This window comes from Brassica napus, chromosome C4, assembly GCF_020379485.1.
Source record: "Brassica napus cultivar Da-Ae chromosome C4, Da-Ae, whole genome shotgun sequence".
NCBI classification, from domain to species: Eukaryota; Viridiplantae; Streptophyta; class Magnoliopsida; order Brassicales; family Brassicaceae; genus Brassica; species Brassica napus.
Genome location: NC_063447.1, coordinates 33,922,735 through 33,941,305, shown reverse-complemented (window position 1 = coordinate 33,941,305; position 18,571 = coordinate 33,922,735). Strand labels below are relative to the sequence as shown.

General features: G+C 35.3%; 2 protein-coding genes across 3 annotated transcripts; both read right to left on the bottom strand.

Moving 5' to 3' along the window:
* Positions 1 to 1,695: 1,695 nt before the first annotated feature.
* LOC111213989 (WAT1-related protein At3g56620-like) lies at positions 1,696 to 3,731 on the bottom strand. The gene is made up of 7 exons (XM_048753751.1): positions 3,458 to 3,731; positions 3,316 to 3,378; positions 3,101 to 3,217; positions 2,742 to 2,970; positions 2,433 to 2,591; positions 2,193 to 2,344; positions 1,696 to 2,092 (listed from the first exon to the last, which is right to left on the bottom strand). Exons 1-7 carry the CDS (start codon positions 3,643 to 3,645, stop codon positions 1,876 to 1,878), a joined length of 1,125 nt encoding a protein of 374 aa, XP_048609708.1. The 5' UTR covers positions 3,646 to 3,731; the 3' UTR covers positions 1,696 to 1,875.
* A 2,269-nt stretch (positions 3,732 to 6,000) lies between these two features.
* LOC106445228 lies at positions 6,001 to 13,521 on the bottom strand. Of its 2 annotated transcripts, XM_048753750.1 has the most exons (7): positions 10,833 to 13,521; positions 10,203 to 10,734; positions 10,031 to 10,130; positions 9,554 to 9,943; positions 8,046 to 9,474; positions 7,249 to 7,536; positions 6,001 to 7,171 (listed from the first exon to the last, which is right to left on the bottom strand). In XM_048753750.1, exons 1-5 carry the CDS (start codon positions 12,952 to 12,954, stop codon positions 9,268 to 9,270), a joined length of 3,351 nt encoding a protein of 1,116 aa, XP_048609707.1. In that variant the 5' UTR covers positions 12,955 to 13,521; the 3' UTR covers positions 6,001 to 7,171; positions 7,249 to 7,536; positions 8,046 to 9,267. The 2 variants fall into 2 exon arrangements, with proteins under 2 accessions (XP_048609707.1, XP_013742199.2); XM_013886745.3 differs by having other exon boundaries at positions 6,001 to 7,536.
* Positions 13,522 to 18,571: the final 5,050 nt, after the last annotated feature.

Sequence of the window (18,571 nt, the reverse complement as noted above, 5' to 3'; positions counted from 1 at the left end):
TGTCTTGTTCTGTCATGTTTAGCTTGTAATTAAGTGTCTTGTTCTTGTTTTCTAAGTAGGTAACATGACACAAGAGGAGGCGCACGAGTCATAGACGGAAGAAACTGTCTTGTGCTGCTGACAAAGGTGAGAACACGCTTGTGTAATGTCTTGTATGTTTCTGTGTCACGGACTGATAATCATGCTTATGTCACAGACAAGAATACTTTGTACTAGTGTCTTCTCACGGGCCACTCTCAATCACGAGCATTTAGAGCTTTTTATCTCACTTTGTACTTCTTATTTCTTGTACTCTTGTGTATTAAGTGTCTTGTATTCTTGTGTATTATGAGTCACGTACTTGTAAAGAATCAAACATGTTTGTGTCTATATAATCACAACATTCTTGATTTCTCTATTTATTCACAACAACAAAGTCATCTTCTCTCTTTAGTCACAACACTCTTGCTTTCTCTATTTATTCACAAAGTCATCTTCTCTCTTTAATCACAACACTCTTGGTTCTAGAATTTTCACAGCACCAAAGTCATCTTTTCTCTTTAATCACCATATATGGCTTCTTCTTCTCAAAACACTTTTGAGGAATCAATTGATGATACATTTGATCAAAATTTTGATCAACATTTTGATCAAACATTTGAGAAATTTTCCATTCATTACGGTGGTCAAGAAGATGAGAGGAAAGAAAGAAAAAAACGAGTTTATATCGAAAGAAATCATGAAGAAGGTCATGTACGTTTATGGAATGATTATTTCAGTGAAACTCCAACTTATCCTGAAAATTTATTCCGACGACGTTTTAGAATGAACAAGTCATTATTCATGCACATTGTTGATCGACTCTCCAACGAAGTTCAGTTCTTTCGCCAAAAGAAAGTCTTGGTCTCTCAGCACTCCAAAGTGTACAGTAGTCATTCGTGTCTTGGCATATGGTAGTGCGGCTGATACGGTCGACGAATACCTCTGGCTCGGTGAAACTACAACTCGGTCATGTGTAGAGAATTTTGTGGAAAGAATAATTTATTTGTTTGGCGATGAGTACCTAAGAAGACCAACACCGGCTGATCTTTAACGTCTACTTGATATGCCTAAAAATATCGCCAATATGATGGGTGTTCAAACAAGAATTCGTGATAGACAAATGCATCAACAACTGAAAGCTGATTTGGTTGAACATATATGGCATAAATTTAGACGTGATGAAGACAACAACTGAGATCGGATGCTTCTTTCAAATTATTCTGGTTTATTTTACTAATCTTTGTTTTTATGTTTTTTTAAATCTATGTTTAAAATTTTATCTTTTACTATGTTTTATTTTTAAAAAATATTTAGTTTTAATAAAACAATGTTTATTATTTTTTTTAAACATTTAATTAAGAAACTTCCAATGAAACGCAAAATCTATTGGTTTTTTAACTAACTTTTATTATTAAACAAGTCATTAAGAAACTCAAATGTGATTATAGGGTTAATGATGCTCTTATACTTTTAGCTTAAATAGTGTTGATTTCCACCCCTTAAATAGTGTTAATCCTCGTGCCAAGTTGGGCATGATCTCCACCGCCACTACATCATAGTTCCTTTCATCACCTCATCATCATATAAATGTATGTTCATAACCATTATTCTTATGAGTACACATTTGAATTATAATGTGTTTGGTCTAAGTTTAAAAATAAAAAGAAAAAGAAGAAGTTTTAAACATTTATTTAATCATAATTACTCTACTATAAACAAGAAGATTATAAAACAAAACCTAAACCCAAGAGGTTGGAGCAGAATATAGAACAGAGAAAGTTGCTCCTCTATCTAACAAAAATATAAGATTTAAAACATCTATTAAGCTCGTGAACATTTTTCTACTCACGAGAACTACAACAAATCCACCACCGTCTTATCTTTCTTGGTAGATTGCATTTCAACATCTACTTCCTCATCAATTATTGGCATCGAGAGACTATTGTTTCCGCAATCTTTACAACATTTTATAACTTCTACAAATTTTTCCTCAATGTTCTCTTCTTCATCACCTTCCTTTCCCCACAGAACCGCACAGACTCCCACCATTAGTATCACCATTCCAAGAATCCTAAGATATCATAATTAGAAAACAAAATTAGTAAAAGTTAAGATACAATATGAAGATGGTGCCAAGTGACCTAATTAGTCAAAATCCATTGGTTGCTTACCCGCCAAGGTATAATCTCTGGCCGAGGATAATGAAGTTAATTATGGATACAATTATGACAATAAGAGGGTTAAAGGCAGTGACAAAGACAACGCTCTTTTGTTTCGTCATCATCCCTTGCACGTAATACGCTATGCTGGACGACATTATACCCTATAAAATATGCATTCACAAATCAGATAATTGAATATTGAAATTCGATATATTACACAAATTTATATATGTAACCATAAGGACAAACCGCATAAGCAGAAGCTAGAAGGTTCATGTCGAAGGCAATGTTCCATGCAGAAAGGTTTGGTTCCATCACAAACGCTAGGGATGTGGATTGTAAGGTTCCCAAGAAGCAAACCATCGTCGATAATGAAAGATGAGATGAGTATCTCTTCAACGTAGCTGCCTGAAGAAATAAAGTATATATTTTCTTTTAACATATTTACCAAAAAAAAGTATAAGTTTTCCTAACTCGTCAGAACTAAATGTTAATTAATATGCAAATTTAATTTTTATTTAATCTTATGTTAAACAAAAATATTTAGACAATTTATACCTGAAGAACGAAGAAGGAAGCCCAAGAAAACGAAGCGATGAGGAGGAAGACGGTGGCCCTGAGGTAGTCTTCGCCGGCGGACGACGAAGCTTCGCGGATGAGGTGAGACCGGAGAAAGTTGATTAGAGGACTTTTGAATAAAATCATCAACATGGCTCCAACCACTATCACTAATGTCCCCACCACTTTTGCGTGGAATCTTACTTTTCTCAGCTCCACCTTCTCCGTCCTTTTTTATATCACCAAAACATTTAAATCATACATCATTAATCAACGGACCATATTGTATGATATAACTAATAGTATTTACCTACCATTATATATAACTAATTTTTAAGTGATGCTTTAAATGTAAATACCTGAAAATTATGGAAATGATAAATGTCAAAGCGGGCACGATGCTGGTAACGGCGCCGGCAAAAGTCGGTGAGGTGAGTCTAAGTCCAGCGTAATACAGGTTCTGATCGATCACAGGCCTGTAGTAAGGAATTTACCAAAAAAAAAAAATATTAATATATTCATATACATGTCAAGCGAATGTTTCGAGAAAGTGATACAAATCAAGAGGACTAACCCAAGAAGCGCTAGTAGAAATATTTGCATGAATATCGGGAACGTCATCTTTGGCCTCACTTTCCTAAGCATCCAAATAAAAAATACTTCTATCAGGGAATCGATCTTTGTACATTTCAGTATATATATAACTAATATGTTACCTCTTCGAGAGAAGAGCAAAAGGCGCTATAGCGGCCGTGGCAAAGGCATTACGATAAGCCACAAGGACGAAATGGTTCATGCCGCCGTCGAGCACAACCTTGGTAACGAGGTTCATGCCAGCATATCCGAATTGGAGGCATACCATTGCAAAGTAGGGCTTAGCTGATTCCGACATCTTTAACACCATATCTCTCTTAATTTTTTTTTTTTATAAGAATCGAGGTGAAGTACCACTTGTGGGGGTTGGCTCGTGCTCTTCCTATGAACAAAGTGGTGTGAGGTTCTTTGTATATATAGAGCATCATATTCGGATGAGTTCGAATGCCTTTTTGTTTATTTTCTGATTATAATTATTTATTCATCTATTTATCAGTTTCTTTTCAGTGACGTTCACATTTTATTACTCATTTTTCTTATAATTATCTTCATAAAAAAAATTCAGGGGAATTGCATCAAAACTATTCTCAAGATAAGGAAAAATGAAATGGAGATAACATTTTAAGATAGTAACACAATAATCGTGCTACTATAAATCAATAAACTAAAATTCATTTTAAATTAGTCTTTTTAGACAACAAATGAAAATTCATATAACAATTTAAGATTTGAAATTAATCTTTTTAACATGTACGTAATAAGAAAAATTATCAAAAAAAAAGTAAAATCTTTTAATCAAAACTTGAAATAAATAGATGAATTACGGAAATAGAAATGCATACGTAATGACCAGTTCACACACAATCGCCTCCAATATCACATTATAATCATTAGTCTGACGTTGGGATTTTAGGGAAAGCAAAACAAAACACACAAGTGGACGGAGTGAATTACAAGTGGCAGTAGAAACAGAGTAGGACCCAAGCTTACGTTGTTTGTGGGCTCTGTAGATGAATTAATATCTGTGATGTTGCAAATTGCTTTGAAGTGAATGGTTTTTTTTGTGGGACGTTAACCATATCCATAGAGATGTGATCATCGAAGTCGACCCGTGAATGTTGATGCAATTAACACAAACACACACAATTTTCAAATGATAATTTAACTGATGGGATAATGGATCTACGCATATATTTTACATATACTAATACGCAAGACCATATGAATGGTACACAACTTATGTGTTCGGATGGAAGGCCTCGTGGGGATTAGTCTGAGTTTACCGCCTCGGATCCCCAGAAATATATAAAAAAAAAAAAATCTTATATGTGATTTTTACAAAAACATTTAATAATAAAATATAATAGTTAACATTTTTTTTTAAAGATAGTTAACTATATTGAATAAAAGATCTGCACATCTCAGTAGTTAGTTTATTGTGATATATATGTTTTATTTTTTAAACGGGGCGCTTCCTTAGAGCACTTTCAATGGGGTTTTTCCTATTGGAACTCTTAAAATATGTATCATGTATGTATATATGTATATATATATTATATATGTATAAATATTTGTGGGGTCCATAATTTTTGTGGAATCCCATAGACAAAGGCTCATAAAATGGGATTTTATGAGCCTTTGTCTATGGGATTCCACAAAAAAATATTTATACATATATAATATATGCATACATATATACATACATGATACATATTTTAATAGTTCCAATAGGAAGAACTCCTATTGGAGGTGGTCTTATGTTGCTAGCGATTTAATATTTTAAAATTTAAACAAAAAAGCAAGTTAGGCATCATCCATTACCTTCTCCAGAGTATGCATTAGTAATTTAGTAATATCACTTTAAGTGAGTATTGGATACTATACAAAGTTGGGAAAGATTTTTTCCAAACTCATCTCTCCAAATCAATTCGGCGAAAGAGTGAATCATTCATATTATATATGTAATTTGTGGATATATCAGAAGAAGTTGGAACATATAGAAATTAAGTATCCACATGATTCATACACTACAAGAAAACTGCTTGATACCGATGGACAAATCCGTCATAATCTCGTCGGGAAAGTAGCATACCGATGGAATACCGACGAAATATATCCGTCGGTATCATCTCGTCGGTATACTGATATTCGTCGGCAATTCGTCGGCAAAATACCGACGAACACATATCGTCGGTAAATACCGACGAACATATTCCGTCGGTTTTTTCTAAAATTTCCGACGAAACACATCCGTCGGTATTTATAGAGAATACCGACGAAGATAATTCGTCGGAATTTTCTGAAAAAACCGACGGATATGTTTCGTCGGAAATTTTCTAAAATTTCCGACGGAATATGTTCGTCGGTATTTATAGAGAATACCGACGAAGAGAATTCGTCGGAATTTTCTGAAAAAACCGACGGATATGTGTCGTCGGAATTTTTAGAAAAAAACCGACGGAACATATTCGTCGGAAATATGTAGAAATTCCGACGGAAAACTTCATCCGTCGGTTTTCCTTTTTTAATTAAAAAAAAACAATTTTTATAATTCTTTATTTAATTTCAGGAAAAAATTGATAATTTAGAATTTAAAAACATTATAGATATATAAATTCAACATTATTATACATTAAAGTTATGAAAAGTAATAAAAAGTTTTTGAAAATTAAAAAAACAACTAAAAGTCTTCACCGAATCGGCTCCTAAACTTCTGCAACAAGGTCTGGGTGAGAACATTGTTTTGCTCCATAGTCGTTCGGTTTTGCTGCAGCTCAACCCGGATTTCAGCATTGTCATTCTTGAGGAACTCAATCTCCGTATCTTTGGTCTTAATCTGCTCCATAAGCTCATGAACCAGTGGATAGTGAGCTGAAGAAGAAGAAGAAGCCCCTCCGGTCGAACGAGCCAATCCAACATAACGGCCCTTTTTCCTTGGAACAGCCTGAATGAGAAATAACAAATACATATCACACACATACTCACGCACACACACATATCACACATACATAGCAAAAAGAAATTAGAATGTACCTCGAGAACAAGGTTGTTGAGTTGCTCTACGGTTAAGGAGTTGGAAGATGCAGAATCGCCTTCTTCACACATAGAAGCTTGAGTCGCGAGGAGATCCTCTTTTCGATTTTCCACGACCTGGATTACGTCCTGAATAAGTCCATCCTGAATCACGCCAGTCTTCTTGTTGGTATAGGCATTCTTCATCAGGGTAAAATCATCTACGGGAACTCCACCGTTTTCCTTCATCTAAAAACAATATATTTAGTATCACATATTTAAAAATGAATAAGAAAATCAGATTAGAAACTTACTACCTGAAATGCTCGGGTCTGTAAACTTGTTGCCCCTAAGTTGTGGACAAACATCCCTTTCCCGCCACGGCTGCTACACCGATTTTGCGAGTTGATTGTCGACAAAGACTTTGTCTCATCTTTCGTCCAATGACCACACAAATCCCGCCAAACGTCTGGGTTGATGTGCTTCGGGACCTCACCAACATCGAATTTTTGCTTCCACTCATTGATCCGCTTGGTGTAGTGCGAAGCTGCTTTGCGGCGGAAAACAATTTTCACTTGTTCGGTAATCCCTGATTCCCAAGTGAACTCTTGCTGCAAAATAAATATAAATTTTTTTTTAGAAAGTTACAATTGGTGGAAAAAAATTTATAATATTAAAAATTGAGAACATATACCGCAAATTGCCGAAACCAAAGTTCTTGATCTTCTGCAGGCATGTCATAGAAAGTTGGATAACCACGCTTTAGCATCGTGTACTCCATCCTAAGAAGGCTGTTGGTGATACCATTGCCAGACAAATCAAACCTACGAAATAAAACCAAACACAATTAAATGTAAAAGATGAATATAAAATGAAAGAACCTTTTAAAACAAATACTTACCAAGTGGTGTTTGGGACAATAAGATAATTTGGATCAAGGCGCTGAAGCGATTCTCGGCCAGGTTGCCTAACTAACTCCGCAACAGTCATCGTAGTAGGCAATCCTCCTCCTCTTGAACTTTGAGAAGGGCCGGAAGCTACAGAAGGGGGGGTGCGGGCTGCTGGAGGGGTGGGGGCTGCTGGAGGAGTGGTAGCTGCAACTGGGCTACTAGCGGGTGACGTACTCTGAGTGACTGAAGAAGTACCCCGGCGAAAACGACGTCTAACTATAAGAGGAGGTGGTTCATCCCTACGAAAAAAAACATTAGTAAGCTTTTTTATTATTTAGAAACGTATTATAATTGTGTTTCAAAAAAAAAAAACGTTTTATTATAAACGTAGTAAGCTTTTTTATTATTTAAAAACATTAGTAAGCTTTTTTTATTATTTAGAAACGTATTATAATTGTGTTTCAAAAAAAAAGAAACTTTTTATAATTAATTTTTTTTATAATAATTAAAAAGTGTTTTTAAATTAATTTAACGAAATTATATAATGAAAAAAATATAAAAATATGAAACGTTTTATAATTAAAAATGATTTTTATATAATTAAAAAAAAAAATTTTAAAAAACTTTATTCAAATTAAAGAAATCCAAAATCTATAACTCCAATCACACAAATCGTAAATAAAAACTTCAATCCCGGCCCTAAACTAACTTCCAAATCCCTAATCAATCTCAAAATCACATACACCCTAAAACTAACATTGTAACCATTGAAATCCCATGAGAAAGATAAAAGAATTGAAAATCTTACATGACTGGGTGAAAGAGGAGGTCGAATTTGGGGGATTACGTCGGAAATCGCGAGGGAGGAGGAGGGAATCGCCGGAAATCGCGAGGGAGGAGGAGGGGCTGGGCGGAGAGAGAGAGAAAACGGGGAAGAAATGAGGAAAAAGAAGAGATTTTCTCTTATGTATTCATTTAATGAACCGACGGATAACCGACGGGTTTTTTCCGTCGTTATTTTATCTACCCGTCGGAAATCCGTCGGTTTTTTAATATTGGCGGTTTACCAAAATTTTGCGCGGTACAGCTTGACCCGTGTAATTTTTTAAATATCGACGACCTTATCCGTCTGTTCTTCGTCGGTATAGTTAATTCCGTCGGTAATTTGTCGGAATATTCCGACGAGATACCGACGGATTAAGTTTTAGAGTTTACACAGGGTGTCGAAATTATTTATATTTGTAATAAAACTTTCTAAAACCAATATATTATGTTATATAATCATAAAACATTCTAAAAAAATGTTCTAGATTTGTTTGAGTGCTACAACTTCTGAGAACTGGCACAAGCCAACTTAAAAGTGTATGATGTTGTTCGAACGGTTTTGATTCATTTATTATATATGGTTTTGATTGAATGATTATATATATATGTCATGTTCAAAGTTTTAAAACTGTGAGAATACAATGGGTAGATTTGTTGTCTGATGTTATATATGATATTTAATACAAGTGCAAAAAAAATCATATTTGTAAAAAACCGAAACTCTCTAAGTTGATAATGTCCGTCGGTATTCTGTCGGTATATACCGACGCATTTCCGACGAACCCCTAGGATTTGAGGGGTTCGTCGGAAATGCGTCGGTAAATACCGACGGAATACCGACGAACCCCTAGAATTTGAGGGGTTCATCGGTATTCCGTCGGTATTTACCGATGCATTTCCGACGAAACCCTCAAATTCTAGGGTTTCGTCGGAAATGCGTCGGTAAATTCCGACGGAAAACCGACGGACATTATCAATTTAGAGTTTCAGTTTGATTTTTTTTTAACTTTGAACATGACATATATATAACCATTCAATCAAAACCGTATATAATCAATCAATCAAAACCGTTCGATTTTAGAATCAACAAATCTAATTTATTTTTTGTAATTTAAAAGTATACAACGTTTCAAACCCATAATTTGTTTTTAGAAGAAATCTACAATGTTTAAAAGTAATTTGCATATACATTCATAAAAGAGTATCTACTCTCCATCTGAGGAATTATCTGATGATGAACATGATGAATCTGAATTGTCTTCGTCAAACTCTCCAATCTCGCCGTCCTCTTCGGTTAATTGTTGTTGTAGTGGATCAAATACTCCTTGTACTCGGCTTCTGGGATTTATTGACATGACAACGATCCAAGGATCGTTCCTTTGCCTAATCCGCGGATAACGAATATAGCAAACCTGAAAAATTATAAATTATATAAGTCGAAGTAATTATATATGATTACTTCCGATGGAAAATATATTTCAACATACATACCTGGTCAGCTTGTGAAGCAAGAATGAATGGATCGTAAAAATCCAGTCGTCGTCGCGAATGTACAGATGTAACACCGAATGCGTCAGTGCTTACTCCGCGACCAACAACGTTGTCGTACCACTCACAGTTGAAGACAATACATCTCATGCCAATCATTCCCGGGTACTGAATTTCCAAAATCTCGCGTACGTTACCGTAGTAGACATCGTCTCCGGATGACGAAGAAACCCCACAATCAATTGTTCTCCTTACAGTATTTTCCTTAAGAACTCTGAATGCATATCCTCGTGTGCAATATCTCGGATATGACTTTGCAACAAACTTTGGACCACAAACTATCTCACGTAACCAATCTTTAGGTGGGTGCCCAATAGCTAAACAATGGCTTACCTATAAAAACAAAAAAAAATGTTTTCGTTCATTAAAAGATAATAAGTAAAACGGTTAGTTACCACTAATTACTGATTAGACACTTACATAATCAGAAAGCCATGTTGCAAAGTTGTTTTGCTTGAGTTGTTCGAGTTGTTCTTCTGTCGCATCCGGGTACTTTAAGCGCATCTCTGCCAAGTAAATACTGTAAAAACACAAAAATGTTAGATATGTTTCAAAAATATTGCAAATAATTCATATTTTTAAATCTATGTACCTCTCATATTCAAGAATGTCTTCGCAGTTTGTAAGCAAATATGTGTGCAAATGAGCATGCTCAGCTACGGTAAGTATCCGGTCCGTTGACTTTCCACTATGTCGTCCAATTTGTGTAAACATGTTTGGCACATAAACATAATAAGTTGCCCTTTCACCTCTATCATCATGCCGTGCAGGTCTTCGACTTTTTGTTCGAACTTCTGATGGAAAGTAGTATTCAGCAAAGTTTGAGGTTTCCTCATTGATGCACTGAGCCACTATTGATCCCTCCACCTTGCTTAAATTCTTGACCTTCTTCTTCAGATGAAACATAAACCGTTCGTACAAATACATCCACCTGTACTGCACGGGACCACCGAGTGCCGCTTCTCTCGCAAGATGAATAGCAAGATGCTCCATAACATCAAAAAATGATGGAGGAAATATCTTCTCGAGGTTGCATAGGATCACCGGTATTTTAACTTCCAAATTGCGGATACCATCTGATGTGAGTGATCTCGAGCATAAATCACGGAAGAAAGCACTTATCCCTACATACACGAAGAAAACAAATTCCATAAGCATATATATATATAAGCATTAAAAAATAATATGACAATTAATTTAACTATGTTAAATTTTAAAGTACCTGCGATTGCTTCGTGGACATTTCGTGGCAATAGTGCGGAAAACGCAAAAGGAAGGAGGCGCTGCATCATTACATGACAATCATGGCTCTTCAAGCCAGTAAACTTCCCTTCACTTTTGTCAACACAATTACGCAAACTTGATGCATAACCGTCTGGAAATTTAACACTGTGTGTTATCCAATCAAAAAACTCTTCTTTTGCAGTTGCATCCAGTCGATATATGGGAATAGGACCTTTACCGTGCTCATCAACATGAAGTTCGGGACGAGCACAAATATCAACCAAATCCAGTCTTGACTTCAAGTTATCCTTCGTCTTGCCTTGGACATCAAGGATGGTGTTCATCAAATTGTCGAAAAAGTTCTTCTCAATATGCATGACATCTAAACAGTGCCGCAACAAATGAGTCTCCCAATAGGGCAAATCCCAGAAGATACTCTTCTTATGCCAATTATGATTTTCCCCTACACCATAAATCGGTTCATGTCCGTTTCCACCCACGTCTGCCGTTCTATCTGCACCAAAATCTCTTAATTGTTCCTTCAACTTTTTGCCACTTACTTCTTCAGGTGGACTGTCAAACACCCTCTTGTTCTTTGTAAACAATGTCTTACTCTTACGATATGGATGATCGTGTGGTAGAAATCTCCTGTGACAGTCAAACCAACACGATTTCCGACCATTTTTTAGTTGGAAAGCATCTGTGTTGTCTTGGCAATAAGGACATGATAGCCTCCCATGCGTGGTCCATCCAGATAACATACCATATGCTGGAAAATCACTTATTGTCCACATAAGTACTGCTCGCATCTGAAAATTCTCTTTCCGCGAAACATCGTATGTATGAACACCGTGCTCCCATAATAATTGCAGCTCATATATCAATGGCTGAAGAAACACATCCAGTGATCTCTTAGGATGATCTGGCCCGGGAACGAGAATTGAGAGGAACAAAAACTCCCGTCGCATACACAAATGTGGTGGTAAGTTGTAAGGTGTCAAGATTACCGGCCACAATGAATATTGTCTTCCATGCTTTCCAAATGGACTGAAACCATCTGTGCATAATGCAAGATACACATTTCTTACCTCAGATGCAAATTCTGGATATGTTGATTGAAAATGCTTCCACGCCTCTGCATCGGAAGGATGTGTTATCTCACCATTTGTTAAGTGCTCAGCATGCCATCTCATTGGTTCTGCTGTTCGTTCAGACTGATATAACCTCTTTAATCTTTCAGTCAACGGCAAATACCACATTCGTTTGTATGGCACCGGAACTCTTCCAGTCGTATCCTGATAACGAGGTTTCCGACAGAATTTACATCTCTCCCTGTTCTCATCTGCTCTCCAGTAAATCATGCAGTTATCGATGCATACATCTATCACCTGATATGGTAAGCCAAGACCAGCGACCAATTTTTGTACCTCATAATATGAGCCAGGTGCAAGATTATCTTCAGGAAGAACATCTTTAACAAAATCTGCAATCGCATCCACACATTCTTCAGCCAAATTATAGTCAGTCTTTAGCGCCATCAATCGACTTGCGGATGATAAAGGTGAATGCCCATCTTTACATCCTTGATACAATGGCTGCTTAGCTGCATCTAACATTTCAAAAAATCTTCTGGCTTCTAGATTGGGTTGTTCTCGTTCGCCTTCCTCTTCACATGGGAAATTTTCTACATTGGGTTGTTCTTGTCTATCTCCTTCCTCTTCACCCGACGGTAAATTTTCTCCATATGCATCATATACCATCTGAACAGTCCCTATCCCAAAATCTACATCCGTGGTAGGTTCATCTAACCTATCGGCAGTTTGAGGTTCGCTACTACTACCATACTCAAATCTTTCTCCATGAAGATACCAAATCTTATAACCACGTGTAAATCCTTTCAAATATAAATGACTCCATACTTCCATTTTTTTGACACGGATATTATTCTTACAAGTAGAACATGGACATAATAAATACTTACTTGTTCTTGCTTCCGGTTGACTTTGAACCACCCCCATGAATTCTTGAATACCACGTGCGTATTCCTCCGTAAGTAAATTTGTATTTGGATCCATATGAGGTTGATCTAACCAAGAACGGAAATTATAAGGAGTACCCATAATTTATATTGTTTTGTTGTGATTTCAATGAATGAAGGAGAGGTCGTATTTATAATGAATTGGAAATCTTTCCGACGGAAAATATTCGTCGGTATTCCGTCGGGAATCATAACGGCTAAATTAACGTCCTAAACCCGTCGGCGTTCCGTCGGTAATTTAAACGGATACTAACGGCTACATAATCCGTCGGTATTTCGTCGGGAAGTGCAACGGCTGCAAATTCGTCGGTTTTCAGTCGGGAAGTATAACGGCTGTTCAATCCGTCGGTATTCCGTCGGAAAAACCGACGGAATTATGACCGAATTCTTTCATGGTCGGTATGCCGTCGGTATTTCGTCGGTATGTGTCAATTTTTTGCAACGGTCATATATTTGTCAGTTTTTTGTCGGTTTTCTGTCGGGATCGTATGACGAAATACCGACGAATGTATTCTGTCAGGATTTTCCGACGCAGTTCCGACGAATTTACCGAAATATATTTCCGACAAGTTTTCGTCGGAATTCCGTTGGAAAATCCTGACAGATTTTTTTCGGTCGGTTTTTCCGTCAGTATTGTCCGTGTTTTCTTGTAGTGATATAGAAAATAATATTTACAAGAAAGCGAAAGAGAAAAAGGATTTTATTTTCTTAACCAAACATAATATCCACATGATTGTCTTCTGAGTGTTAGAGTTGTATTAAAAATTACTACATCATAGATTTTTATGATAGAGTTCTCGATCCTCTAATTTAGTGGATCCGAACGTGAAAAAATTGGTAGATTAGAGAATTATGGAGACAAGGTGAGGACCGTGAGATTAATATCAAACATTGTCTTTCTCCCAAAAAAAAAAAAAAAATCAAACATTGTTTTCGTTAAAAAAATATGTTGGTCAATGAATAATAATTTTAAATGATCGTCGTATATGTATCAGAGGCAGATACGTCTAAATATCATATTCATATGGTACGCTGCTTTAACAGAGCTCTGGTTGAGTCAGTCGCAAAGATATTGTGTCAGTCACTACAAAAACCCATATTTATCGTAATGTATTTATTATCTGAATCGGTCGTGTATGCACGTGTCGACATCACACCTGACGGTACCTGACATTTTTGAGTTATTCTTACAACAAAAAACGAAACGAAACTAAGCTGATTCCTGATCCGAGAGCCAATTCGAGGGAATTGAGTCATCATAAACCATAGCATAAGGCTGATTTCTAGCACCTCGTGCCAGCTTATCTGCCTTGTGTTTTGTATCCCCGGAATATGTTGCATAGTAAAAACATAAAAAAATTCCTTACATCGCAGAAACTCCTTCACAAGTTGAGAAGAGTTAGTTGTAAATTTCACCTCTGAAATTTGTATGATCTTCGTGCATTCCATCGCCCATATCAAAACTTCACATTCAGCATGTAAAAGTGATAGACTCTTGGAAATAGACATTGCACCCATCATAGTATCAGATGATCCATTTTTTTTATAAACTCATCCTTGCTCCATGTAAAAATCTTGCTCCCTCTATGCCCCATTAATGTAACACTTGTTTATGCCATATGCAATATGGTTCTCCACAATATGTGGGGATATCCGGTTTGTAGAATTTTTGGTCTGAGATTCAGCCCACATGACACTTTCTATTTCCGCAGTCCGGAGAAGATCTAAAGGATCCCTTATCTGATTTTTATAAATCTTAACGTTTCAATTTTTCTAAATATACCAGAAAATCCATGGAAAATAACTCAAATCTGGTTTTTTTGGTATCCTCCAAAAGAGATACTCCATGTTTGTAAAAAGAGATAGGGTCGGAAAAATCTTTGGGCATGATGGGATATTTAGATGGCGCCCAAATTTGAAACGGTATTAGACATTCAAAAAACACATGATTAATAGATTTTTCCTGAGCACCACACATTTGATACTCAGGCCTGTGCCTTCCATAAGGCTGAAGAGCTTCAGGCCACAAAAAAAATTATAATTTTTGAGGTCACATTTTCAAAATATTAATATAGCTGAGTGGTTAAAAATATTGTTTTTGACTTCTTAGTTTAAGTATTTTATTTTCTGTAGTTTTTCTTAAACTATTAAATGTCTCTGTTTTTACATTATGTTCACATTGTATTTATCTTTTGTTTTGGACAACTGATTTGTTATTTATTTTGTTTATATTATTTTTGCTATTTATTAGCATTTGTTATCATTGGGGTTTTTCTAATCTCCATCATTGCATATAAAATTATAGAAAGTAAAGAAGAATGTAATGTGATTGAAGGTGTATGTGAGAAAGAAACTAATGTTAGAATATAATGGTTCAAATATATTTTTCTCTAAAACCTTTTAACAAAAAAAAATGGTTCAAGAAACTACTAAAATGTGATTTATTGTTTGTTAAAAACACTAAACATTATAGGTACAGTATCAATTAATAGTCTACTATTCATCTATTTTTTTATGCAGGACTAAACAAAAATATGTTTCTCTTGAAAATAAAATATTGTATAGAATATATAGTATGTTGATAAAAATATCATTAAATAGCATAGACCACTATTTATAATTATGCTTTAGGCCACAAAATATATTGGGACGGCACTCTTGATACTACATATCACATTTTGTCCCTCGTGAGTGAAGATTCATGTATACCGGTAAACAACCAAAAATTATTTGCCAAAAAATATATTTCAATCTTGGTGAGCATTGCAGCTTCCAAAAATGCACCAATAATGGTTTAGTATCCGGCCCCATATCCCTATACTTTTTTGAGTTTAGAAGCAAAAAATCATTTTTGGCTTTTAGTATAATGTTTAGTAAAATTGGTATGGTGAAAGAATCGAACATCAACAAATTTGAACAAACGACTAGTCCAAAACCAAATGAACCAATCAGTCTTTTTTTCAAATTGGTCCTTAAAATATATTTAATTATATCTATCCCGAAACACATGTTTGATGGACTTGTATCCAGGCACGGCTCTAACGCCACTGTTTCTAAATGCTTAGATAATAAATCTATAATCATTCGAAAATCGAATATATTCTAGGCTCAGAGAATTGGGATGATATGCTTCCAAATTCATGGCTCACATAGATTCATAAATCACTTCTATATTAGAATGATCACACGAGATGAACTGACCGATGAGAATAAAACATGGGTATTTATATAGATGCTAAATCCTCGATATGAAATTGATATACTAGATTTGATTATAAAAAATACAATAACAGATAGGCAAGAAGCATAAAAGTAGGATGAAGAATGTGGGTGCGTTTTGGGTACCAAAGAGAAATGGAAACAAAGAGGCAAACAAATCAAAATGGGCATCTAATCATATTCCAGCATTGTCAGAATATATATACTCCAATATTATACCAATATATTTTGATACTCAAACGAATAACATCACATTTTCCGGAGGATTATTTTTCGTTACTTCAAATCGTGTAATTTCAAACGAATAAGCTCACTCTAATTCCTTCAGGCTTCATCAAATTTAATTCATTTTAGGTATATGTTGTCATCATTGGCTTCCTAGCCTTTATAATTTATCTCAGTACTATCAGCTCTTAATATTTTAATCTACACATATTTTGCCTTTTAAATTAAATATTATCAGCCTTGTGATATTTCTAAGGATCAATAAAAATCATCACGACTTTCTTAGATGCATCCAAAATCACTATAACATTTACACACAAAAAATCATTAAAATCATCTATAAATTTTCAAATTCATCACATAACTTGATTGAATATACTAAAGGAGTTTTCCAATTCTAAATTTATATATACAAATCTCTCTTAAACTATAAATACGTGCAGATTTTTATAGATCACCAACCTATAATAAAGTTGATTTGTATATAAATATAATTTAAATATAAAAAGGGGAGAAAATTAAACCAAAACTGAACCGAAACATTGTTCTCTTCCCTTGTTCTTTGGTGTTATATTTTTTATTATCTTCCCCGTGCGAGTCTCTATAGAATATATCATTTCTGTTAACACGATTCTCACGTGGATTGACAAGGTAAAGGCTTGTAAAAATATGAAGAAAAAACAAACTAAAGATAAAAAATAAAGTTTTAAAAAAAAAACATAAAATATAGTTTTGATTCCACCGGCCAAAAGCATGGAGTGCATTAAAAGAGAAAGAAAAAAGCGAAAAAACAAAAATAATAAAGAATGGAGTACTAAATTAACATAAAAAGCAAGAAAATTATGGAACTTGGAAAAGCGAGATGGCCTCTATATCTTGCTTCTACATTTTTTGTTGTTGTTCCCCTTCCTGTCTCAATTCCTGAGCTGAAAGTTAACATTATCTCTTAACAATATTATACATTAACAATAGTACAAATGATTCAAGAAAAGTTCACAATGCATATTTGCAAGCTTGTTACATATTTACAGAATCACTGTTAGATTTGGGCATTTTTAACCCAACCCGAAATCCAACCAAACCCAAACACTACAAGAAAACATATTTTTTACTAGGGCAGTATTCGTTGTAAATTCGTCGTAAACGGGGTGTTACGACGAATTAACGTCGAAAGACGTTTCGTTGTTAAACGTCCGTCGTAACGGAGGTTTCGTCGTAAACGACTCTTTACGTTTACGACGAAACATATTCCTCGTAAAGCGCAGGAAAAGGATTCGTCGTAAACGCCACGTAAGACTTCGTCGTAAAGCCCACGTAATTATTTCGATGTAAAGCACACGTAAATACTTTCGTTGTAAATCACTCGTAAATATTTCGATGTAAAATCCTCGTAAATATTTCGATGTTAATCACTCGTAAACATTCGATGTAAACTCCATGTAATGTTTACGAGGAGTTTACATCGTTTCTTATTATATTATTATTAATTAGTATATAATAGATTTTAATTTATATTTAATATTCAGAATTTAAAACAATTTAAATTTTAAAACAAAATATGAAATTGGAAAACATATTTTAAAAAGTCATACAATAATATTTAAATTCATAATACAAACAGAAAAAAAAAACTACATATTGTCGAAGTAGTTGGTGGGGTTGCTCGGCTGTTGACGGGTTGGATCGGACTCTTGGGGATCTCGTGGTGGCATTCCAAGAGCGGCTCGTCTCTCACTCAACATTCTCTGCATAACCGGGTTTCCCACGGCCATCACGTCTAGCAAATCCTCAAGAGAGTCTAAACGAACCTGCTGGCTATCCATTTGAGCCTTTTGGCTATCCATTTGAGCCTTCATCTGAGCAGTCTCTTCATCCCGTCTCGAAGTGTATGACGAAGTTGCCCTTGCAACTTCGTTAACAGAGCCTATACCGACTATCCGTCCCTTCTTTTTAGGAGCCACCTATAAAATCAAAACATATATTAATATAGTTAATTATGTTAAAATATTAAAATAATGTAAACTAAAATTTTAAGTTACCTCTTCGAAGATTCTGTCGACCTCTTGGGTGGACAATGTGACTGGTAATCCATCGGGAGACTCCTGGGTTAGTTGCGTCTCCCGTTCTTCAATCCGACCAGCCACTGTTCGGAAGAGTTTCTCAGATGCAGGATCCACAAAAACTCCGTCGGATGTGGCGTGAGTCATCTTGAATAGGTCAGACAGAGAAGGTAAGACTCCCGTCTTCTCGAACTA